Consider the following 26,130-nt stretch of genomic DNA (forward strand, 5'->3'; position numbering starts at 1 on the left):
GGCAGAAAAAACATGTTCCTATTAGAAGTTCTGCAGGGAAGATGAGGCAGTTTCTAACGTTCAGTTCAATGTGTATTTCAAATTACATATTTTCAGTTTTTAGAAAGATCCACGATGATCAAATACAACGAGTCCAGCGGAGGAGTAAATGAAACACTGTGATTTATTTGCCCAATTTTTCACCTCTTATAACTTCACAAGTCACAACATTTTTTCAACAAACGGAGCCCAGGTTCCACAGAGCGCGGTGCTCGGCCGTTGGGGTATCTTTTTCCATGACCTCAGACAGAACAGCAGTGACAAAAGGTGCCTGCTGATCAGTCAGAGATGCAGAATGAATTCCAATAATAATTAGTGAAAGGTATAAAGAATTTATTAGTTGGAAAAAATACGTAATGCTGACACTGCTTTTAATTAAACAGATTCTAATGCCTTTGGAGGAGATCTCATCACGAGATAATAAATAGTGTTCTGAGAGAAAAACATACTAAGTTAGTATAGGCCTGAAACAAATTTGTCATGCAATCCTTCCAAATGGTAGTTAAAATTATGGTAAGCATTAAGAATGCTAACAATGCTGTGCGATACGCCTCTGCTTGTTAAGTGTATTTTGTTGCATGAAGACTTATCCTTGGAAAACCAGTGAGAGTACCTGAATCAGCACATAACCTACTTCGGGGAAATAAATGCCTATGATGTAAAAAATAATAATAATAAAAAAAAGTGTAATGAACTGGTAAGATGAATCAAAAATCAAACAATGAGTATCGACTTGACACTAAATTAGAATCATATATTAAATATAAAGCATTTATAAATGCATAAGAAAAATCAGAAACAAACGCTATTGCATTTTTTTTCTTTTACAAAAGAGTAAGAAGCCATTCTGTTTGTATTGCAAGAAATTACATTTAAGAGGCTAGAATTATTCTTATATATCAAATCTATGAATATAACAGGAGATAAGAACAGTATATAAATACGGTATCTTTAAATATTTACACATGTATGGAAACTAGTTAAAGTGGTGCTAAAAGAAGGAAATGCCTGTTATAAAAGTGAGATTACAAATTTGCATACATACATCTGCATTACACTATTAGTTTTGAACTCGCACCTTTCATAAACTTAACTATTAATTTTCAAATCACCATTGCATAGAATTACTTGAAAAATATTACCTAATTCTGCATTCCACCTCACAGTAAAGGCTATTAGGATAACGATACAAAAATAGTAACTCGAAGAACACCAGCCAGCCGTGCTGCTCTTCAAAGTTTAGTCTCTGCCTTCCTGCTTTTAGGAACAAGGAAGATGTTGCCATCTCTAGTTTGCTGCAGTGAGTATTCACTAGGAGAGTAAGACTTTCCATCTTCATCGCGTAGCATGCTGAACACCTCAACATATAAGGTGGTTAATTGCTTTTTCATTTGACGAAGGCTTTTGTCATTCTCTCCTTTTTCTTTCAGCAATTTCTCCTTCTCATCTTTTAGGTGACTCAAATCTTGCTCCAGTTCCACGATATTTTCCAGTTTTCTCTTACGGCAGTTTTGAGCAGCCACTTTATTCTTGCCTCTCCTGCGTATATCTCGAATAAGTGCAAGCTGGGCTTCGCTGAACTGCTCCTTAGACATCATTTCATTGAAGTCATCAACAGGGAGATTGATGATTTTTTCCACTGGAAAAGGGATCTGCAGAGCCTTTGCTCTTTGCTCATCTCTTGTGAGATGAGCTTCAAGACGGCCCGAAGGCTTATCTTTTGTAAATGGAGCTTTAGGGTGGCCTGGGCCGGCAGGAGGGTCTTTCTTTGGTGTGTTCATACGTTGTAAGCTGGGTTTTTGAGTGCTTGGCTCCACAGAAGGAAGTATTTGATCAGGGAACCGCAATGAGTACACACTAGCATTGCTCTGTGGCACGCTCCCAGGTGAACTGTCCATGTCTTCCATTTCAGAATCACTACAACCAAAAGTCTTATCTCCACAGGTAGATGATTCAACAGAGTGCTCAGGAGATGCTATACTAGAATTTGCATTCAGTGAAATACCAGAGTCAGAATCATTACACTCCGGTACAGTTCCTGAGTAGTCATCATTAAAAGCTCTCCACAGTGGGAAATCAGAAAGATCAATAGGTTCACTTAAAATATCTGCAAGTGATTGACTGATAGTGTTTGTTGTTACTGTGTCACTGTCCCCCTTTGCACAAATAAAACTGGTATAGAAATCCTCACACAAATCAGAGCTCAAAGTTGATGTGTTATTTAAAGAGTTCACGTTCAGCTGGCTGCTGTCTTCTGGCTGCAAAATGCTGGAAAAAGGGCCCTCGATGTTCTCCAGGAAATCTGGACCACAGTTAACATCTTTTCTCATGATGGGTAACGAGTTGTAGTAATTATAGCTGTTGTGCATCTCCGCTGGCTTGGTTTCAGGGCTCGTGATTGTGCTTACTTCAGCCAGGTTGTCATTTTCAATGTTTAAACACTACATGGGAAGCGTAAGAGAGGGGTTTAGCAACACAAGACCAACTGATCATGAAATATTTTTATAGAATTCACAACTATTAATTATTTTAGTCATTAACATGTACATGGGGTATTGTAATACTGCTGTAACCTAGATGAATACAACATAATTGCACTATTGGGTGACAATCTAGGAAAAAGAACAGATATCTAAGCAGAGTATGAAGCAACTTATCCTGGACAAAGCTATTTGGAATATGACAGCAAAGCCTCTCAAATTCATAGCAAGGTGCTAAAGAAGAGATCCATTCCAACACACTGATACATGGAAACAGCCCTCCTGTTCTACCAAATTGCTAGTGGGGATTCTGGAACTGTCAGGTCTGAACTCCTCACAAGCATCCATGCTAGTAATGCTCCTCTTCAGTAAATTTAAGATTACTGAATGAGGCTTACTGAGCACTCACAGCAAACTATTTTTAGCCATCTTCAATTTTATGTGATGATTTCTTCATTTTAGGATTCACTGAAATTGCACAGAAATGTAATTCTCTGGAAAGTAAAAAAGAAAAAAAAGTGTGAACCCTTATTAATGTTAACTCATCCCATACGCTTCTAGGAAAGCTGGCTAACAGTAGTGTGAGTATCTAAGATGTTTACATAGATGGGCTTTTGTTGGCTACAAAACTAACATTCTTTCCAAAAGAGTGGCAGTTTCTTAACTGAAGCTGAAGTGTCCCTGCTGTCCCCAAAGAATTAAGCAACTACTGCAGTGTTTATGTGTCTCTTAAGGAGGGTTCACACGCTGACTATTTAACCAGAGAGTATACAAAGCTTAAGCTAAGGCTTTGAATGTGAGAGCTCTTTTATTCCCTTTTAAACATAGTTTGTAGATCACAATAGCCTCAATTTAATTATCTCAATCAGAAGATTATTCAGTCACTCTACAGAATTAACAGACAGTTTTGGCTTGGTTTCTTAGTATCTTTTCAGCTGCCTTTTCAAAGCTAGTCCTCCTTGCTACCTATGTAGGGACTTTTAGGCATACCAAAGTAGTAAAGACTAAGAAAATTAAGAAAAATTTGAAATATAGAAAAAGAATAAGGGAAAAATTAGAGTGACAGGACATATAAGGTTCCCACTACTGTTGGGGTCCCCCCCCTTTTTAAATAGTCAGAACTAGATAAAGGAAATAGAAGATTAAAAAAACCCAACTAGATGCCCTCTATAATGTACAACTCAGTGATTTTGAGCTGTCTATTGTTCCCTTGAAATACTCAGTTCATGTACATTATATGATTAGTTTCAACCAACAAATATGTAGTTAAATAGTTAAATGAGATAAACAGAAGAGCCAAGTGTAGCTAGATATCTATCTGTACATTCTATTATTATTTATACAAACCCTTTTCTTAGATAAAATTCATGTAAATAGTATATGATTACTTTTGCATTTAAAACACTTAAATAATAGGAAAAAAAACACTCATTTACAATAATGATTGCAGAAACAATTTATGCTGTAGTTCCATAATTCAGAAGTGTCTATTTTCAATCAGCTCCTATTTCCACCATGGTTGTGCTGTAACAGGTTGCGTACAGATGCAAACAATCATTTGTCAAACATGATGAAGTTCTGATTTGGAAGATACACTGTTTTACTAAGGCGCCCTGATAAAGACTTATTTCCTTCCTAGTATAAATTCTTCAATATATTACTTTCTTTCTTACTTGCTCTTGTACCTCATACCTGGCATACCATACTCTGCTGGAATACCCTGCTAATATTACTTTTTTCCAGATGATTATTATACTAAAGTTTTACCTGTAACTCCGGAAGGGACAACAACTCTTCCCAAACTTGCTCTATGTTCTGCATATTCTCTGCATCAGTAAGTGGAACTATACCAGGTGAGTTGGGTGGCTGAGTTTGATTAGAAGAAATGAAGACTGGGTCACTATCAATCTGATCAGGAACCAGTGATTGAAATGCAGATGGAGAAGCCTGGAGTGTTGAACAAACAAACGTATACTTAGAATCTTCCAAAGCAAAAACCCGTTTTTGCTGTTTTACCATTTCTACAGAATAAATAGGCATTTCTTAATGAAAGCATTTACTGTACATAATGAAATAATCTAAAAAGTATTCCCATGAAAGGAGTTTTCACATTATTTCACATTAAGGACAGAAATAGGAAAAAGTATGAAATGAATGATGAAGGGCTTATTTTTACTCACCAAATAGTCCGGGTCTGTACATCAAAGTAAAGCAGCCCAAATACACCAACTGCAGAGAGCTGAACTAAGCTCACTGCAACAAACTGCAAAACTCTGCTACTTGCAGTAACTGGCCTGACTGCCATCAGCCAGTGTAAAACGGCCTGCAGGACTCAGTAAGCACAAGGAATACAAGAGCACCAAGCCATGCCACCTGCTCCTGATACAGCCCTAGTTCAAGCCCACAACACGGCTTTATTCCAGTTACAGATGGCTTGGGGACAGCACTCAAATCGTATCACAAATTAATATTTCAGTGCAGCCACATCCTGGTATGAGAAAATAGGAAACCGATCCCCTGGCACACAACCACAACCCGTGTAACCGCTGCACTGAGCGCTTACCTCATTGTTGTCTATAAACGGGAATGCTTCTGCCAAGAGCTGCATGCAGTCATCAAAGGACAAGGCCTCTTCTGGTTTTGAAGTATCTGTGCTCTAAACAGGAAAGTATTGAAAAAAAAATGTTACTGCATCTTTGAATAACTGAACAATCTTCCATTACAGCAACAAATGCAAATTCATTTTAGGCAACCACTAGCATTACACCTTCCTGTGGATGGAAAAAAGAGTTTTAAACGCACTCACAAACACAATCAGAGTTTACCTGAGAAAAATTGATTGGTGGTTCGGCGTTTTCTGACTGAATCTGCTGAGCTGGCTGAGCTGGAACAAATTCACCTGTCTCCTCGTCTAACACCAGCTGAGCCAGCAAGGCTTTCTCCCGCTCTTTCTGGAGCTGCTCTTGTCTTTCCTTTTCAAGTTTCTTCTGTTTCTCGAGTTCATACTCCTTCTGTCGTTGACTAAAATCAAAAACTTCACGCCTTGCCCCAAGGTCTATATCTTGCCTCCAAAGGATGTCAATCAAGTTCATGTCCTGTAATAGAAATGCCGTTTTGAAGCAAGCCTCCTCCCCAGTAGAACTGGTTTAAAACAATAAGGCTTTTAAATTCTGCGTTAAACAGGTAGACTCATGTAAGTGAGATTCATTCTCTTAATCCTACAAAATTGTCTAAATGAAATATGTCTCCATATGACCTTCCTGAAGTGTGTGAACTGAAGGTTTGGTTGCTGCAGCCCACACACTGGGTCACGGAAACTAAGCAGTTTGTTGCAGTTGGTAAGGCAACACACGAACTAGACAGTTAGTATTCTTTCCTATGTTATCCCATAGAATATGTGAAGCAATATATTGTGTCACATTACAGTAAGAAAGTAAAAAACGAACAAATAAACAAAAAACGATATAAAAGAGAAAAAACAGAAATTAAGTATATCCATGTAGTTCTTTTTCAGTATAATCTTATTAAATTGTAAAAACTGACTAAGAACATCACAAGGAGTTGTCTGAGTCGCTACAATAACCATACTCAGAATGCGTTTTTAAATATTTGTGGTCCATCCTGGCGTCAAGTATGAATCTTAAGATCAGCAGAACAGTGCTACAGAGCCGGAGGATAACCTGGCTCCAAGTCCCCACCTCACACAGCATCACGGGAGTGCTCGGCAAAATTATTAAGACTATCACTAAAAATCTGCAATTCCAAGCTTAATTTCAGTTGACGTTGTAAGTGTGACTGGTTTGGAGCTGAGTATAAGCCATGTATCGAGCTGTCAAACTTTGTTAATCAATTGGGCTCTGAGCAATTTTTCATATTTTTATGCTGTTCAAACAATATTTCTCGGTGCTGAAGTTTGGACTCTTCTGTAAGAAGAATGCACCACACAGAAATCATCAACCAACAATTAACTCTGTTCCTGCCAAAGCCACGACAGCAACCCATTCCAGTGCCTGACTGCACCCTCCATGAATAAATTCTTCCTAATGTGAGACCCAAACCTCCTCTGGCACAACCTGTGGCTGTTTTCTTGCATCCTGTTGTATCAGCTGAGAAAGGAGTCCAACAACTCACTGCAACGACGAGTATATAAACATCATATCTCACTTGAACAGGACTTCACTGATTCAGTGAGCAGTTACACCCAAGGTACATTAAATTTTCCACCATATCAAATTAAACATTCCCTTCTCTGTTAAGAGTGTTTTCAGGCAGAGAAGCAAAGTAACCTACACGCCACATCCCACTGCCTTTCAAAATGACTGCTTCTGTACAGCAGCGATGGCTTTAGTGGGAGTCCACATCTGAGCAGACCATAATCTCTTCATTAACAATGCAATGCCATTTGTGCTCATACATGCACATTACATGATGTACTTCTACTGGTCACTAAAAATAAAAGCCTACTTTCTTTTAGAATCAGGCAGTTCCATGTAATACCCACGTAACACAACACAGGCATCCTGACACCTAAGACATATTTATTATATCTTGCTGGGAGAGACTGAACTCAGCTTTAATGGCCAGCAATGAAGAAGCTGAAATAATTGCAGTGGCTGCCCAAGACAATGTTTGGTCTCTCCAGATTGGAGGGTAAAATGAACTAATTAAGTCCCGCGGTAATTGGAGATGCTGCAGTATAGTATAGATTCATTAAGGGCCAGTAGTTTACCAGCTGCTCACTGTCTCCTTCTGCAGCAGATTCTAAACTGTTTCCTAGTCTCAAAGCATTTGCAATATGCTCTGGATAAAACTGCAGGATCTGGATTTTAGGGCTCAGTTCTGAATTATTCATCTACGAGGCACTGTTACAGATGCTACTCAAAAGATTTGTGTGTGTATAATGCATGAGGTTGCAAATTAGCAGAGCTGTTTGCCTCACCGAGATGCAGCACATTACTGCACAAAAATAGCAGAAGTGCTGCATGGTTTCGGTTTAAATCACAAAATACAAAAGTGATCCAAAAAAAGGTACGGAACGCAGAATGCTTTTTCCTTGAGCAGAAAAACATGCTGCCTTGGGCAAAACCCTCACGTACAGCCACCAAGCCAGGCTATGCCACACAGCATATCCCCACCAAAACACACAGCTTTGGGTGCTGTGCATGGCTGGGACCCGTGGGCACCACTGCAGCTGCACACTGCTTTGGGAGCACAGCTCTGCGTGTGGAACTGGAATGAACTGAACACACCTGATGCGTGGGCTGTTGCCTGAGGAATAGCGCAGCACTGACTTAATGTCACTGTTTCTCAAGGGCCCACATTAAGCCCTGTATCTTATCTGTGGCTTTGTTAAGCAGTGCTGCACCTCTGCTCTGGACAAATGCCTGTCAGGAGCCTTTTTTTATTGTGACTTCTAAATCTATTTGTCTTGTGGCACTGTAAGCTGAAAAGGCTTGTTTGCTTTTAGTAATCACCACCTAACTGGAAAAGATTACTGCTATTTTCAGCTTGGAAAAATTCTATGCTCCTATAATTACTCTTCATATGAACAAGTTACATGGAAGAAGTGTTCTCCTGTTCAGTAAGCTAATATTTAAAACCATCACAGAGCACGTTGATTTAAATATAACCTGTTACTGAACATTTATCTATAACTTCAGCCAATGATTTCAGTGATACTGCCCTTGTCAGGAAAATAAAAAGTGCCGGGCATTAGGCCAAGGCCCCAGGTCAAAGTTAATGGAGCCACCACTGACCAGTGACTCACAGAAGGGTGACTCACAGCCCCGGCACGAGGGACAGCAAAGGACTAAAAAAGAAATTGCAGTCTATAGAAATATGTTGCAATTTTGCTCTTTCAGCCTCCCACTTCCAATTACTTCGCAGCCTTGTTGACAACAACACAGACAAATACATGTACCCACAGGTGAGTGCAGGCACTTTCCTAGGTCTATCACTGAAGTATTTTTACCTTTCACCATGAAAGCACCACACAGTGACCATGTACTTGGCAATCAGTGTTTCCAAAGCCACTAAAAGGTATTTCAGTTTCTGCCTGTGCAACAGCCACCCTCTAATTTTCAGATGACTCAACACAACCTGCTGGGTGGAGAAGGCTGGTTAGGAAGGAGGCAGCAGCAGGGATCTGCACCCAATGCATAGCGTGTAGTGGAGAGCCTTGTGGTAGGTTGGCCAGCAGCAGTCAAGCACTACTTCTCACAGCTCCAGTCCCCGCCTCCCTAGCACCAGGGCTGCTTACTGTAAGTGCTCCAAGGGGCCCTCGTGACTGAACCCACAAGCATCCGTTTGTTCCTCCCTTCCTTGTGTAATTTCTTGGATTGCATCAGAGGAAGTGGCCGCCTTGGCAGGAGTGAGAGGCCAGAGCAGCCAGCCCAGCACAAGGACACAGCTGCCAGCAGGAGGGATTTCATGGGCAGCGCTTCCCCCTGCTCTGGGCTCAGCTCTTTCCCTCTTAACCCCAGTCTCTATTTTGAAAGGAAATACATTAAGGCACTTATTAAAAATGCTGGATAATGATAATAAAAACTTCTTGAAGAATAGCACGCTTTTAGTATTTTTCCTCTGAAGATGAACAGCAGTTTTATTTTATTTCTCCCATTTCCTTCACAATTTTGTAAACAAAACATGACTATATAATGACAGAATAGCTTAGGATGGAAGGAATCTTAGAGATCATTGTGCCTCAACCCCCTGCCATGGACAAGGTTGCCAACCACTACACAGTGCTTCCCAGGTCCCCTCCAACTCAGCCTTGAATGCCTTATCTCCAAGAACGGGGCACTTCCCAGCAGAGAAGGACAAGGTTTGCTTTCCCATCATCCACGATAGCAAGAGGTGCCTTGCACTCATCATTTGCGTTTCTGTTCATTTAGTGATATGCTCTCCCCACCATATCGACAGCTTAGTTTGGACTTATAAAGGCAGTTTTGATAAGATACACATAAATGTTAAACAATTCACATTAAGCCACCATCTGGCCCCCAATGGAAATTTTCATGTTTTAGATTTACATATCAGCATTTGCCATCTGGGCAGAGTCTGTTACACATTTTATGAGAAAATCTCCCACTACATTGTAAAGTTTGACAATTAACTCTTATCGCTCCTAAGCGAACACACTTGCAGTGGGGTAAACAAAGGGAAGAGACCCAGGTTTTGTGTTATTTCATAGAATGACTTCCCTAGTTTCCACAGAATGCTCATCCTTCCGTGTCACGGCTCTTTGGTTTCCTACAATCCATTAGAATCTATTTCAAAGAAGACAAAGTATTCCGTACACCAGGGTGAATAAATCCAGCAGAAAGGGCAGAAAACAACCCCACAAGAGGTAAGAAAGCACTCCTGTCTGTAGCTTATTTACAGAAAGAACTTGGAAAAGCATCACTCATTTCCCATTTGCTTTCCAGGAAGGGAAAGGAATGGACAAAAAGCATCTCACATTTTTGTTGTATTCAAAGTACCACACAGGAAGTGAAGATCAAGGCCTTAAAATATTCCTGGACAAGAATGAAAGGAAGGAGACTAAATAATAAAGCAAGACTAAGAGGAACTGGAAACATTCTTACCACTTTAGAAAAGCAGTGGGAACAACAGCTGAACATCTTCCCTTCATCATCCCCAAGAGGAAATGATTTTATTCAAGCATGATTTTTAAATCATTTTATTTTTTTCATATGATTTCTGAAATCACCATAATTAATTATTTGTTTTCAGTATTCCAGATCTTCCATACTGGAATTCTCTATCGAGGTAAGCTACTTACCTAACTGCAAGTCAATTACAGAGCAAAAACAATCACAGGCACCTAAGTCCCTTGCTTCAGGGAAAGCACAGAAAGCAGATAAAATTATCCCAGCCCCACTACTTTTGACAAACATAGAATGAGATCTGAAAGCTGGGCCACAATTTTCAGTGCCTTACAACTGGAAATATGAAGAACGGAATTTGAGTGAACAAACTGAGAGAAGAGCAGCACTTAAGAACAGGGAAAGGATAGTATCATATGCTGTTTACGCTGGAAGGCAGAGAGGCTCAATTTCAATATTAGATGTCTCGGTTTAGGATTTGGAAATTCAGTGGAACAGGCAGCTCTCAAACAAAGCCACAAGACAACAACCCGTGATTCATGGATCCTCAAGGTCAAGGCCCCAACCATCTTGTGGAGCTGCCTGCTGTCCCGCAGCTTTCACCAAGACCTTCTGCAGGCAGTAAAGGAACAAACTATGCACTTGGGTGGAGGTATGCCTGACATTAAATCAAAACTGCTTGAACACTGCCTACTTCAGCTTCACAATGCTCATTTGCTCTTACTGACCCTAATTAATATATGGCTACCTGATATCTTGGTCGGCAGCCTCTTTAAGACCCAGAAGGCTGGCTTACCTGGGGAAAAAAAAAAAAAAGACTTTAAAAGGATTGGAAAGATAAAGCTTTACAGAACAAATGCCATGAGAGAATTTCCACTCCTTGTCTATATAAATAAGCCAGCTAAAAAATGCTGGCCATGTTTCTCAGGACATTCTTCTGCCCCAGCAGAGACATATGAAATAAGCTCAGTCTCTGAAACATAAATATTTGTAAGCAAATTTAATTTCTTACTCAAGAAAGAAATCTCTAGAATGTTTTTCCAGGACAGGAAGTGAAGTTCTGGTATTTCATTAGCTAGAAGTGTTTAGCCTCTGTCTTCTCCTAACATACATCTCATATTTCAGACTGTAGCTCCCACTGTATTTGAGCAGGCTCACCTAATAATGCCAAATTATCAGAATCTACTCTTATGAATCAAATCAGTTTAAAAACTACTTGGCTGAACTGTTCAGCATTCTTAAGAAAGTTTCCATGAATGTTGTGATTCTTCTAACAAGGAGTGGGACAAGCAGTGACTGGCTGCAATGAGTCTTCCTCTGCAAGTGCAGTTCAGGACATACAGCCCATTGCACTGCCCCTAACACAACAGAAGTAACTACCCTGAGAAGCAAACAATTTTTGTACTTCACCTGAACTGGCACCTTCTAGGAATGCTATTAACAAAGGCTACAACTGTAAGACCTGGTTTTGCTCTGATGGTTTTCCCATATGACGAATGCTATGGTTAGCAAGCTTTCCGAACTGTTAGGAACAAGCTATATCCCACGTATTCTCCAGGAGTGAAAATACAGCTTTCGTCAAGCCTGAAGAGTATAAAATGAGCAAGAATGTAACTGCAGTAAAGAACAGATGTTTTAGGATGTTCATGGTCATGCATGTGCAGGCCTACCTCCATTCCAACCCCCAAAGCTGCAAACTCCTAATGCTGGCATGTCTGCACTAGAGCAAGACCACTGCGACTGAAGAGAAACAATCAATTACGGATAGCAAAGAGAAGGAAAAGAAGGGACATAAATGGCAGATAACTGCTTTACCCTGACAATAGCTTTCTCTTTTTCTACAAAATCAATCTGTCTCCACCTCCATGCCACTCAGCACAGACTGTGTACAAACACCACAGAGCAGTCCCTTCTAGCCCAGGGTGCAGCACCAGGAGTGGTGTCCTGCTGCTGGCTCAGCAGTCAGCGAGGCACACGTGCATCATGAGGCATCCATTTCTGGTACAACAGAGGAGGCGATTCTTCCTCAGCGCTGCAGATCCCTTTGCAGAACATTGTTTGGCACCCTCTCACAAGCTTCAGAAGCAGCTGTGTTTTTCTGAATTGTTAAATCAATTTTTGGAAAGCAGCAATACATAAATTGAGTTTAACATATAGCACATGATTATCAGGGGCCAAATTGCCCCTCAACATCTTAAAAAAATTCAGTAAATAAATGAAAAACAGCTCAACTGCACTATCTCATTTGCATGGCTTGCAGTGTGCAAACAGTCTTAAACCTGACATCACTACTTATTTTCTTTGTATGGTATTTTATTTTTCAATGTCATTCTCTAGCACCTGTGGCCAAATCCATCTTGTATTCCATTCCCTATTTCTGCCCTAGCCTAAAGGAAAAGAGAGTGAAGTCTACTGCTGAAAGCCAATGACAACAAACTCTGCTTTACAAATCTAACAGTGCCCATATTTATAAGCACTAACCTGGCTGCTAAAAACTTCTTCATAGCTCATCCTAAATCTCTTGGAGTCCCAGGCTGCTTACCAGAACATCATCATCAAAAGCAATGCATCTTTGATATTTTCATTGCTTTGCCATTTTAGTTTGATGGCTTTCGTTCTTCCCTTTTCCCCTTTAGATCATAATTATATTATGTTAATCTAAACATCACTTTCCCACAGTATAATTGGCAGGTATACAAGTGTTGTGGTCCCTTCTGTTGAAATTCTGAATCCCTCTTTCAGTTTAACAGTCATTTACTTGCTATTTCTTTACTCTTTCATCAGCAGCATTACAAAATGATTAAGTCAATAAGCACACAAAGTGAGTATGCATACAAGTTACAATCCATTGCACAAGTTGCATAATGAAATTGGAAGGCAGGCAAAAAACATGGGATCGTTTTATAAAAGAGTGGGTTAGGCCGTGTATTTGTTTTTACATGTTTGATCCATCAACAAAACTCTGCCCTGCTGCCCCAGCAAGTAAACTGAGTGATTCTGTTGTGGCTTAACTTCTCGCTGCTGTCTAATCGCTGTGTGTTGCACTGTGTTACTCCATTTTGAAAGGCATTCAAATAGCAGCCAGAAGTCTATTTCATTTCAGGAAATACTGGTCACATTAAGAGCTTTGCTTTTTGTCTCTCAGGTTAAAATTTCATTGTAAGAAAACTGGCATTTGATGAATTTTGCAATTTATACAACAAATTCTTGACCTACAGTTAAACAACGTAAAAGCTGTATGTTTTTATCTGAAAATACTGCTGATCACTCAGACAGAGGAACACTGAAGCCTTTGTTGCCCAGTTCATTTTATGTAGGGAACCTACAGTAGTTGGGAAACAATTACCTGTTAAATGATTACCTTCAGGCTATTCTGCTGAACCCAGCCAGGCACATACAATGTGTGGACACTGCTACAGACTACTCATTAGTTTATCTAGGAGAGGATTTGTTTATAATAATGGCTCAGTCATCTGAGAAGCATGATCCAGACAAATTATAGCACACTCTTATGACCATTGAAACAAGTCAGGAAGAAAAGATGCACACAGAGTAAAGGACATAATAAAACTGTAAATAACATTTATTAGGTTGCGTTAACCTTGGGTTATAACCTTTTAGCCACTATTTTGATTTCACTAGGATTACGCTTTTCTAAAAAGTACTTTCAAGCCAAACATGAAAACAGAGTGCATCTGTTCTGGATCAAAATACACTCAATGATTATTTATACTCTTGAGCTGTAAGTTTTCACTCCACTGAGATCTTACTGGTAGGCCTCCATTTAGCTGTCATTTAGCAAATGGCTGGCCAAGCTATAGGGACAGGCACCAGATGGGTTACTACAGTTACATGACAACTGGTATGTTCTGGTGTTACAAGAAGCATGTCTCACCAAGCTCCCATCCTCTGATCTCACAAGCAACTCTGTTGTTGTTTTTTCATGAGCCAAACTGCAAGGGCAAGCACTTGCAATGTCTTTGTGGGCTAGAAAAGCACAGAGGTTCACTATCTGCAGTGCCAACACACGTCCATCAGCCCTCCTTCACCAAAACAGACAGCTAATCCATAAGGCTGCACCACAACACCTCCTCCATGCTTATTAACAAAGCTGAGACAGAGAGCAAGGATGCTCTCAAGACCCTGAGAACTCACCAAACAGCTTATCAACTTAAAAGAATACAAGCCTGAGAAAAAGAAAATCAGAATGTTTTAGAGAACACTAATGAGGCACTGTATGCTCTTAAGAATTAAACAAAAACACTCAGTAAACAGAAAGAAGATCGTGCCATCTGACAAGACCTCAGTTCTCTGTTTCTGAGGCAGAACTGGATGTCAGCTCACCCTCCAAACAGTCTGCAGGAGCAGCCAGGACACCAGGGGAGAACTGCCATTGCTCTACGGGGTACTTCTAACTCTTACATAAAAGCACTTCTGTGATCTCGATTTGTACGATAGTGCTCCTCAACTGCACTCAAGCCTGGTCAGACCCACTCTCTATATTGTTCAATTCCAGAAAACACGCCAGTCAACACACAATAATGCACACTCCACAACTACATGGTTACATTTTGGGGAATGCAACTCTTGCTCCAAAGGTGGCCAGCTGTGCCATGTTATGTGTGCTGTGGCTCACATCTGGAAGCTTCACTGCCTACCTCCCACTGACCTCGGTGGGGCACAGGTGTTAAATACCTTTGTGGATCAGAGTCTTGCAATTTATGTGTACTTTTCATTTACATGATTTATGCAGATAATGAATGCTGGGCATTTAGCATCAGTGCATGCTGTGAATAAAGAAATGAGTGCTGTTCAATGTAATAGTGTATTACAGAAATTAGATGACAACCATGTACTTCTAATAACCCTTAAGCAAATGATGAAGAGAGAGAAAAGTTCACCATAGCTCATTTTCCTTCTCCCCCCTCCCCTTCTTCTTCTTCTTGAGTGTTTCTATAGGCGAATAAAAAACAAAAAACAAACAAAAAACCACCACAACAGAAAGGGCCCAAACACACTGCTATCCAGATACTCATCACTAGACACAAGATCTTAACAGATTTGAGGATGCATGCCTAGCATGGTATGTTTTCCTTCCAGCAAAGTAATTCATGGTTACACGGTTTATTTGACACCACTCTCAACCTTCACTAATGACATACTACAGAAAAGATTCAGTAAATAAAACACAGCTCAACGAAGCACTGCTGAGCAAAATGCTCCCTCTAGATTTAGATGAAGCATCATAGAAATCATTGTTACCTTTCTACAAAGGGAGTTTGTACAGCTACTTTCCTTCCTTCAGCCACACACAGATACATGATGGAAGCTGTTTCTCAATACAATGAGGCAAGGATAGATTTTATTTGCTCATTTTCTTAAGTACTGTCATTCACAAACTTATCAGCAAAAAGCAATCTCTAAAAATCATTAATCCCCAGGAATGTTTCGGGAAACTCTTCAACTTGTCAGTCCCACACGGTTAAGCAACCAAACCAAGAAAGATCAAGAAGGGCCAACATGTCAGGTGTCTGTGTGCCAATTTATCATTTATATGGACATAACAGCTTCTGCTGAAAAAAAAGTAAATCCACTGAGGAACTGAACAACACCATATAAGAAAGTGAAGCTATCTGCATTGTGCAATCTACCGCTCGCTTTTTAAAGTCACGTGTAGCTCTCAAATTACAAACTCTGAGAGCAAAATGAGCCAATTCATCTTCCAAGATCTGAACCAGAGTAGGTAAATGGCTTTACAACTCTTACCAAATTCTATAAACACAATAATTCTTTGTGCCCTCAAAAGAACACCACCATCTCCAAACTCAACCACTGATAATTTTCTGTCCTTCCACCCAGATCAACAGTTCCCTGGTTTACAGCCTGTACAGATGGTTATAATAGGGCTGCCTCCTTCAGACTCATGATTAAACGGACAGATGTACCTGAAAAACAAGGTACAGGCCAATCTCTGACACACTTTTCCTCGTATGCACCATCAGCAGCAATGATGACCAAAACAAGATTGTTTGCCATAAATAATGAACCCACTGATACATTTATTCCACCCACAAGCAAGCAAGCATTAAATAGTTGGGGGGAAGGAAGGCACAGGACAAGGGTATTCAGCTTGCAGAAAAACCACAGAAAACCAAGAAATTTTAAAACCAAAGGCACTCACCACAGTCTGTTAAACATTATTTTTAGTTAATAACTGCATCTGTTGTCTGAAGAAAAAAAAAAAAACACAGAGCTGATCTCTTGGACACTTATTATGTAAATATGTGGCTTTAAAAATGTTAACTTAGTTAAAAACTTTAGCACATGCTGGTTCAGTGCTCTGCACAAACCATGTGGAGGGCAACACCAGCATTTCAGACATTTTCTAGAGCTGCAACATTTTATCTCCCGTGGCCACAAGGTGCAGCTCGATAAGGTATTCCACTGCAGCTTCTGAAAGGGAAATGCTGAACGCTGATAAAGATGACAGGTTGCCAAGGGAATTAGGAAGAGAGTTAAACCCTAACCCTTCAAAAAAGTACTGCAGGTTTAATTATTCTATATCCAATGAAACAGCATAGCAAATTGTCTTTTATCGTGCAGTAAAAGAAAATACTTGAAAACAAAATGTTCTCATACTCTCAGCTTAAGAATCTTTCTGCAAACTGCGTCCTTTCCCTTGCACCTGCGTAATCACAATCATTTTATTTTTTTTTTGAAGGACAGATTAAATACCCTTACAAGTCCTTCCATGCCTCCTGTAATGTGTGCCAAAGGTACCTTTATACCTTTTCTCCGCTCTCCGTTCCTCTTCTCTGCCACCATGTTACTCCCAATTCACTGCAGAAGAGGTGGTGACAAGGCAAGGCAAAGCTCTTCCAATGGCAGATTAACCCCAGCGACAACGTTCAAAATTCATAATTCATTCCATTTGTTCCTCCTGTTTTGTTGGCTCTGCGAAAAAGCACCTTCTTCCTCATACCTGGGGGTTCAAGGAGGAAGCTTACCCTTTTTTGTCTCTTTCTGCACGCCGTTTGTACCAGGGCTTTAGGGGACAGCTACACTAACTGTCATTTAAGTAACAGGTGGGTTTTGTTGTAAAAGTCAGGCTAACTGGGATAACAAATTGAAAGGGAAATTCTTTACAGTGTTCCCAATTTGAGGGCAAAAAGGGTTGAGAAGAAACAGACTTACCTTGCTGCCTCTGAAGAAAGCTTCTAATCTCTAAGAGCAGGGTGAAACATCCCAGCACACTGCAGGCTATCTATCAGCAGCTGAAGGACAGTGCAGAACATAAGTGTAACTGCCCTGCATATCTGCTGCCAAATTAAAGTTCGTGTGCCAAGTGCCCCAGTGAGGCAAAATAAGTTGTGGGGCTTTTTTTTTTTTTTTTAAAGTGGACTCTTATTAAAACCAGCATTTGTAGCCGACTTTTTCCAGTAAAAGACATTACAGAAAATTGAACAGCTTTCCATTTCCATTTCCAGATACAATTAAAACCAATTTGTTAATCAAAAGGGAAAAATAATGGATCGCTGATCACTTGGGGAAAGAAAAAAAGACCACAAAAACAACAAAATATGGAATGCCGAAGTGTCAGGTTTGGGTCTTGAGTAGTTCTTAGTCTTTGCCCAAAACACTTCACTTACTCATGCCTCAGTAAATACTTGGATAATCAGACTACAGCAAAATGCAAGTAAAAACTGCAAGACTACAATTTCTCTACGCTACAATCAATTTAGACAATGAGAGACCAATATCTCATTAAGATAAATCACTACTCACACAGTCAGATATCAAGGAGTAAATTGCCACATACAAGCACAGTTTACCAAAACCTCCCATCCCAAGCTGAAGTTTGGATTCAAAACTATTATACTGCTCCAGCCTTAGTAATAGACTAATTTTCAGAATTTACGATTTTCAGAGTTTAAAATATCTCAGCCGTTTGTTACAACCCCATTAACAATTTAATTTTTTAAGAAGCTCCCATTCTTCATTTTACCAGCAAAAAGAAGCTTAGAGGGATTATGTGATACCTAGAGATGCTCACACCAGTTACTGAATGACAAGGATTCCCAAGTGGTACACACTGACTACATTCTTAAAGTGAGCGACAAAGGATTACAAATCATGCTGGAAAACATTCCTAAATGCTACAAAAGTCCACCAGGTCACAACAATTGGCAGTAGTGAAACAATTAACCACTAATTCTATCATGTTCTAGTTCAAATGCCCCAACCAAATTACAAAGCAGAATGACAGAAGTTGCTGTGGTTCAGCATTCACAGGTATGAGACACCTAAACATGACATGCGTTTCCATAGACAAGGAAATTAGCATAAACAATCTGAAATTACCATTTTGTTTCTGTATTTCATTTTCATCCTCAATCCTACTTACTTCAGAAGTCTCAAGTTTGATTTATTTTTTTAAGGATCAGTGGGACAATGTCCCAGAAATTCCTCAGCTGACACACAGACCTGCTCAAGGCCCAGCTACACTAGAAAAAAAAGAATGTGTCAATATAATTCAACGATGTAGAACAGCTTTGAGAAAATACATCCATGTACCTCATGTCAAATAAATCACAGAAGACTGCACCAGTATCTACAGCACACTTGTTCCAAGGACGCTTAGTGACTCCATCACCTGCACTGGAGCGTATCGGTCACTGCTTCTGCAATGATGGTGAAGACAAGTGCTAATAGAATGAGCTAGGATGCTCACCGAGACACCTTGACTGACCTCTCTACAATGAAGGTCTGCATTCTCCTCCTAGTGATGAAGCTCCTGAAAAGCTGTTACCCAGCTGAGCTGCTCCAGACTCCAAAGCCCAGCCCCACCACCCTCTTTCACCCACCACTTTATTGCCCAACTGACTGCAGGGCATGCATCTGGTAGCACAGAGCACGCAATCAAACTGGAAATACCCTGCTTTAAGACAGAGCTCAGCCTTCTTACCCAACAGGACTTAACTCAAGGAAGCAACTCCTGAAGACAGAAAGAAGCGACCAAGCACCCAGGTGACACTGAAGTGAACACCGGCTCTGGAGCCGACAAAGACCAGCCATTTCACTGGGACCAGCCATGCACCAGTGGCAGCAACCATGTGCTGCTGGTGAACTCCAGCAGGGACCTTCAGATAGCCAAAGCAATGCAGGAGTCGCTCCACTCGTAACTATAACAATAAAGCGGGGAGGTACCAATAGTACTCCCAGGGTTCACGCAAGCAACACTCCCCTCCTGGATCTTTCTGCCTTAGCTCCTTATGGCTAAATAGCCATGATGACCTGAGCAGGAAGCAAATCAAAGTCAGAGCAGCTTTTCATAAAACTCTGTTGTAGAAAAGTAGCTGCTTCAACATTTCGTGGGCACAGGCTTCCAACACAGCAAACAGGCACACCCTTAATCACAAAACAAACTTCTTCTTAAAGGCAAACTATCGACCAAGCTCCTTCTGAGTCAATTTTCCAAGCATGCAAACTTCGTTTTGCAAGCAGTCTCCAGGAGTGAATTTTTTCATACTTAGCAAAGACAGCATGTAATATCAATACGGCAAACAACAATAAAAGTTTGATACTGCAAGGCAGAGGTGAAGGCAAGGGAGGAAAAATTGATATCTTTATGTTCCATAGCCATACAGAAGATACTTCCTTAAAAGGTTTGAAAGTGACCGTCTCAAACTGATCTTACATAACTTGTTGTGCAACACCAAACTTAAAAGAAGTTTCTTCTCTTTTCTCCTCTGTTAATTTCATTGCTCATAATAATACCACAGAACTTAGATTAAAAGTCTTAATACTCCACAAGACAATTATAAGGGTGGGAGGTCTCAACTATCTCAGTACTGTAACAGCATCAACAACAAAAACATCGTTCTTGAAACGATTTACTTTAACTGGAAAGATAGGAAACATTTACAGTCACAGTGCTTTTACAGTTACTTAACTAAAAATAAACCTTATTTTATATTCCTTCTTCTCAGTATCAAACCTGCAGGTAATCAGGTCAAAGTCAGAAATCCAAATCGAGCTAATGAAAAAATTCAGCCAGATATATAAAATGTACCCATTTAAGGTTTTGTTATTTTTGAAGAGGGGAGGGGGGAGCTGTTGTTTTTTTAACGTTAAACCCATTTTAATACAGCCTTGCCAACCAGTACTTGCACTGGGGATTACCAATAGAGCTGACAAAAAAACACTAGCTTTACCATATACTATGAGTTATTAATGCAGTTATTAACCCTTATAAGTTTTCCAAAATCTCCATGATCAGTGTATCAAAATACTCAAATTAACCCTTTAAAAGTGAACAGTACAGTAGAAATTTGCAGTCAGACACAAAGCTCACGTACAAACACATAGCACGTCCATGCAAAAGTCAGCATTGGCCAGAGAGAACTGAGTGAGTATTTTACCAAAAAAGGCTGAAGATGGGAAGCAGAAGAGGCTCCACAGAATGAAGAGAAATCCTCTTTTCCAAAGGATTCAAATCATATATATATGATATATATCATATATATATATATATTTTACCCTTACCATGTCTTGCACATTTCTTGAATAACCAAATTAATACTTATTTCAATTAACAGAGCCAATTCTGGTTCTGAGAGACTTTGCTTCTATTTGAAACAGGCACTGCAGGGCTACGTATACTACAGTAAAATTAAACTAATATTAAAATGGCATGCTTTGCTGTTTCTAATGGTGATTAAAAAAAAGAAAGGATACTCAACCTCTAAAGCAAAGAAACCCTGAGAAAGAACGGTCCCTGCTCTTCCTTCTTTACTGCGCTGTAGAGAAATAATACTGCCCTTACTCTCAAGAGAGCCTTGAGCACCATACCATTGGCTAGCTAGTAGGATTACTGCTCTTCATGTACACGGAACAGGAACCAGGTAGTAAAGTCAAGAGCACACAAAGCCTATCTTTACTTGAATTACACACCCAGAGGAGCTGTGGATGTCCCATTCCTGGCAGTGCTCAAGGCCAAGAGGGATGGAGCTTTGGGCAGCCTGGGCTGGTGGGAGGTGTCCCTGCCCCTGGGAGCAGGCTGGAACTGGATGAACTGAATTTTTCCCTTCTTTCCCAAACCATTCCATGATCCCATGGTTCACCTGCATCTATTTCAAATAAAGCTTTCGTGTTTTAGCAGTTTTATACACTACTGATAATTTTGCTGGCTTCATTTCTTAATGGATGCTTTAATAGTTTACCTTAACAAACAAATACACCATAAAGCTATAACTGTTGAGCAACCCTGAACAAATTTCAGTTTACTGCTGTATATAAGTCATCTTTGGATAAAACAGCCTTAAAGTCATGACTTCCAACTACTCCTACCAGACTTCTCATTGGTTTACGTAAAAAGACTTGCGTAATGGCAGATGAATTGTTCCCCAAACCAGTTAAACTAGATTAGTGCAGAAAAGAACTTAGCTGACCCCTGCGTTGTATTCTCTTCCTTTCACCTGAGATTGAATTCTGTGGCACAAAGTCCTGTTTGGATATAATGCCCCGTAGCAGAAAACTGAACACACTTGCAACCGCTTTAAGTTCACTAGGAATGTGTTTTATTAGAATAATGGATTACTTAGGGTTGGAATGAGATGGAAGCCAAAACAAACTTTAACTAGGTGATTAACCTGGGGACTCTGGAGGGCGCTTTGCCTGGCTGGAATTCAAACACAGTAGCAGAGGATTAATATTTAATTCATGCCAACAGGTTCCTGCCTGGACTTGTTCTGCACTAATCTCAGCCAGCACAATTACAGCAAATACATCATACTTTCACAAATTAGCCTAATTTTCATGAATGGTTTAGTCATCTTAGAGCTTATCTTTATTAATTTCCAAGAAAATAAAAAAAGAAATAAGCAACGTTCTAGATAGAAAATAAATAAAGTTCCTTCTTTTCAATGAAGGACACACCTGGTTTTAAAAGCATGGGTTCAGCTGGTGTCCTCTACTCTTCTCATCTGGACTTTGTATAGAAAGTCTATAAAAGATAGATATTCTTTCCTTCTGCCTCATGTAAACTGACCTTTTTCTGGACATGCAGTCAATGCTTTTTCACTCTCTTTTAGAAAAACCCAATGCATTGTAAGCATTTTCCAGTGACAAACTGTGTCAGGTTTTGCTGTTTTGGGGTTTGTTGTTTCTTCTGGAGGACCAGATCTAACATAACTTGGCAACTACCAAAAGGAAAAATTAAATGAAAGACTTGACTGGGGAAAAGAAAGAACAGATATCTTATTTAGCCCCTTCCACTTCTGGTGATCTCACAAACTCCAGCATATTGCACAGAAGTATCAGGGACTTCTTCAATATTAAAGAATGCTCAACGTGCCATTGCTACATAAATTTCAGCCAGGATCACGAAAGCAGCAGACAGCATTTTGCTCTGCAAATTCAAGACAAAGAAGAGAAAACTTGTAAGAACTCAAAAAAGTATTCAGGGGCAACAATAGCTAATAATAATCTGATAATTTTAACAATGATCTGGCTGTCAGGGTGACACATAACCTTCTGTATTCTCATTTAGGATAAGCGTTACACTCTCTTTGCTTTTCTCTGTTTAAGAAAGAAAAAAGTAACGGACAATGAGCCAAATTTTATTCTTGCTCATGAACTCTGGTGGGAAACATACACAAAGCTTCCCAACCACCCACACACTCCTATAAAAACGTCTCAAGTTCTTTAAAGCACATGAGATCATCCAGCTGCTCTCTGCTTATACTGAATGTTCTTTTTCGTCCCTGTTTGGTCTCTTCCACATATTTTTCCAAAAAAAACCCCACCAACTTCCAAAGCCAAAGTGCTCTCCTACTTTGAGTTCTAACCACAAGCTTCTTCAAGTCCCATTTTCAAATGCAACCAACTCCTTGTATTTCAAACAATTTCTCATGCAATGTAAATTCTCAGCGCATTTTAAAGACAAAATACAGAACAGCGTCCATACGATAGGTATGTACTACAATAATAAAACATCCAATTAGCTGTTCTATTGAAAGGATTCTCGTGGTCATCTTTTATTAGTCTACATTTCTTTCAGCCACAGGTACTGCACTGCATTCTATCTACCACTGGTTTAACTGAAAGATATTCTGAAGTTTTGAGGAAAGATTTTTCAGTGCAGCATGATAAGCAGGGTAAGCTCATCAGAATTAACCAAGGGTCTAAAAAACGCATTTCTACTTAAGACAGAGCTTGTAATATTCTCATTACTTCAACCACACTTGTCTGTAATTTTAGGACTCATGGAATCATTAAGATTGCTCTAAGACCAAGTCCAATCATTGACCTAACATCGCAAAGTCCATCGCTAAACCACATCCACGGGTCTGTTAAATAACTCCAGCAATGGCAACTCTACTGCCTCCCCAAGCAGCTTGTTCCAATGCCTAACCACCCCTTCCACGTTCTTGATATTCAATCTTGGCCTCCATCGGTGCCACTTGACACAGTTTCCTCACATCCTATCTCTCATCACCTGAGAGAGAAGACCAGCACCTTTATCACTGCAACCTCCCTTCAGGCAGTTGTACGAAGTGATGAGACCTCCCCTCAGCCTCCCCTTCTCCAGACTGAACCACCCAGCTCCTTCAGTTCCTTCCGAAAGACCAACAAAAAACACAGATGCTTTCCGATATTGAAATGTACCTACATATATAGATGGACAAATAGGTATCTATATAGATACCTTAATCTATCAACAGACACGTTTAATAGTTATTGAGCTAAAAAACACATCGAAGGCCTGTTGCCAGGCCTGACTGGTGCACTCATTTGTCACTTCCTGCATGATCGGTGTCATGTGGAAAGAACAGGCCATTGGCAACAGAAAATCAACCCATTCACTAGACAACCTTATGTAGTATGTCACAAAAACAGACATTTAATACCTGCACAAAGCCCTACAGACTAAAGGGATACCTCTAACAGAACTAGAGACTCTTTTCTAGGTAGAAAAACCCACGCACTGAAGCAGATAATCAAGTACATGGTTACACGGCCTTCACATTTAGGGCTCAGTGCAAACGCAACATACATGAGAAAGTAATCTTGCTCACCTTCTCACAAGGCTCAGCGCTTAGTGAGAGTTGATGAGTATGTCATGTTGTCTTACAAGGCTAGAAGCAGCAGGCACAACCCTTTCAGTACCTTGAAGTTTACTAAAGAAATAACCAATTACGAGTACACAATGCTTTTGTGAACTTGACTTGAAACACTTTGACTCACATTCCAGCGCGTTTTTCCTCAGCTGTTTTGACACCTGTGTCACTAGTAATAGACAACATCCCAAAAGACTCCCATCCAGCATTCCATTCAATGAATAAAAGATAATCAATTAGCTACCTAAAGATACAGCGCCTTTCCAGAATAGCTCTGACAGAATCCGCGGCTGTGGGGCTGGAGCAGCACAACGCGGACAGGTGGTCCCACAGGAGGAGCCACAAGAGTCGCCCCGGCACACACAGAGGAAGTCGCCGCAGACGCCGGAGTGGCGCGGGGCCCCTTCCATCGCGGCCCCCACCGCCCCTCACAGCGCTGCCGCGGCCCTCCCCACGCCCTTCTCGCCCCGCACCCCCACGACCCGACACGGGAAACACGCGGTTGTGCAACTGCCCCCACTAGGGCCGCGTGACAGCGGGAGGCCCTCAAGAAGGAACCGGACAAGTAGGCGGGGCCGGGCCGAGCTCCCCCCTCGCCACTGACTGACCTGGCCCCGAACTGCGCAGCGGGCAGGGAAAGACCCCGGCCCGGGAAAGGGGGAAAGTACCGGAGGGGGCGGGGCCCGGCCCCCGTCGTGACTCAGCGCTGCCCCCGGGGCGGGACGGGGCGCCACCACGTGCCCCGCCGGCCGCGTGACCGCCCGCCCCGCCCCTCCCCAACGGCCGGGCCAAAAGGGAGGGGGAGCGGGGGCGCGCGCAGCCCCGGTTCCCGCCCGCCCTGTGGCCGCGGAGCTCTCACCTGCACGGCGGGCGGCAGCTCGATCTCCATGGCGCGGGGCGGCGGCTCGGGAACGGCGGCGTGGAGCTGTCGCGGTTCGGCCGGCACCGTCTGCGCTCTCGTTCCGCCGCTGTTTGGGGACGGGGACGGCCCGGCCCGGGCCGAGCCAGCGGCGACCGCCGCGCTCCGCCCCGCCTCGGCGCAGCCACTCAGCAGTGCCCGCGGAGGCGGCTCCTTTCCCGGCAGCGGCGGCGGTGCCGGGGACGCGACCCTCCCACGGCGCCGGGCACCGCGAGCGGCTGGCTTTTCTGTCAGGAGTGCGCGCAGCGCCGCGCGGCGCTACGGCCGGTTCTGTCCGTGCCTTGGTGCGGGCACTGCGGCGGTACGTCCCCAGGTGTGTGGTTTCCCCTTCTTTTCGTGTTCTACGTAATTAGTCCGGTCTCGAAGCACGGCTACGAGCCACGGGCAGTGTGCTACAACGGTACTAAAGATACCTTTCCAGACTCTTTCTGGTTGCGTCCTCCACACGTGCTTTCCTATTACACCAAGCTCGCATCCCAGAGCGCTGTAATTCCCTGGTATCTGTGGTTTCTTGTACTGTAACCCCCGTTAATACTACGGGTGTCGAAATCGTTGGCGTGCGTGTGTCAGCCGGCTGATTTAGAGACCCGAATCTCTCCCGTGATGCTTTGGGGACATGTCATGGAAATGCCCATCCTATCGGGTGTCAGTGCTCCTCGGTCAGATGTTCCTCTGGCACGGCACTGCCTTAGAAGAAAACTCGATTGCTAGTGGCTTTCTTGCACTTAAAGTGAACTCTTAGGCATGAGAGGGACTAACGTTTAACATTATCTGATAGTGATAAGAAAAAGAGGAATGCCTTTAGAGTAAAAAAGGAGAGATTTCGGTCAGGTGTTTGGAGGAAATTCTTTACTCAGAGGGCAGTGAGGTGCTGGCGCAGGTTGCCCAGAGAGCTGTGGGTGCCCCATCCCTGGAGGTGTTCAAGGCCGGGTTGGATGGGGCTCTGGGCCCTGATCTGGTGGTTG

General features: G+C 41.6%; 1 protein-coding gene across 7 annotated transcripts; it reads right to left on the reverse strand.

The window, feature by feature from the left end:
• On the reverse strand, positions 1–25,261 carry NFE2L2 (NFE2 like bZIP transcription factor 2). 7 transcript variants are annotated; one of them, XM_072341269.1, is made up of 7 exons: positions 17,321–17,466; positions 16,915–17,108; positions 16,308–16,353; positions 5,345–5,614; positions 5,083–5,175; positions 4,287–4,466; positions 95–2,480 (listed from the first exon to the last, which is right to left on the reverse strand). In XM_072341269.1, the coding sequence occupies exons 4-7, from the start codon at positions 5,609–5,611 to the stop codon at positions 1,272–1,274; spliced, it is 1,749 nt and encodes a 582-aa protein (XP_072197370.1). In that variant the 5' UTR covers positions 5,612–5,614; positions 16,308–16,353; positions 16,915–17,108; positions 17,321–17,466; the 3' UTR covers positions 95–1,271. The 7 variants fall into 7 exon arrangements, with proteins under 7 accessions (XP_072197368.1, XP_072197370.1, XP_072197369.1 ...); XM_072341268.1 differs by lacking the exon at positions 16,308–16,353; XM_072341272.1 differs by lacking the exons at positions 16,915–17,108; positions 17,321–17,466 and adding an exon at positions 10,875–10,922 and having other exon boundaries at positions 16,308–16,324.
• Between the last annotated feature and the right edge of the window lie 869 nt (positions 25,262–26,130).

Source organism: Excalfactoria chinensis, chromosome 7 (assembly GCF_039878825.1).
Source record: "Excalfactoria chinensis isolate bCotChi1 chromosome 7, bCotChi1.hap2, whole genome shotgun sequence".
NCBI lineage: Eukaryota > Metazoa > Chordata > Aves > Galliformes > Phasianidae > Excalfactoria > Excalfactoria chinensis.

What these genes read in the sequence shown, in the direction of transcription:
- NFE2L2 (XM_072341266.1), bottom strand. Translation starts at nt 25,135, where the DNA reads ATGGAGATCGAGCTGCCGCCCGCCGTGCAG. An exon ending in AGCTGCCGCCCGCCGTGCAG is followed by an intron (nt 5,615 to 25,105) that starts GTGAGAGCTCCG and finishes TTTCTATTACAG; the next exon opens with GACATGAACTTGATTGACAT. An exon ending in TGTCCCTTCCGGAGTTACAG is followed by an intron (nt 2,481 to 4,286) that starts GTAAAACTTTAG and finishes CTTCCCATGTAG; the next exon opens with TGTTTAAACATTGAAAATGA.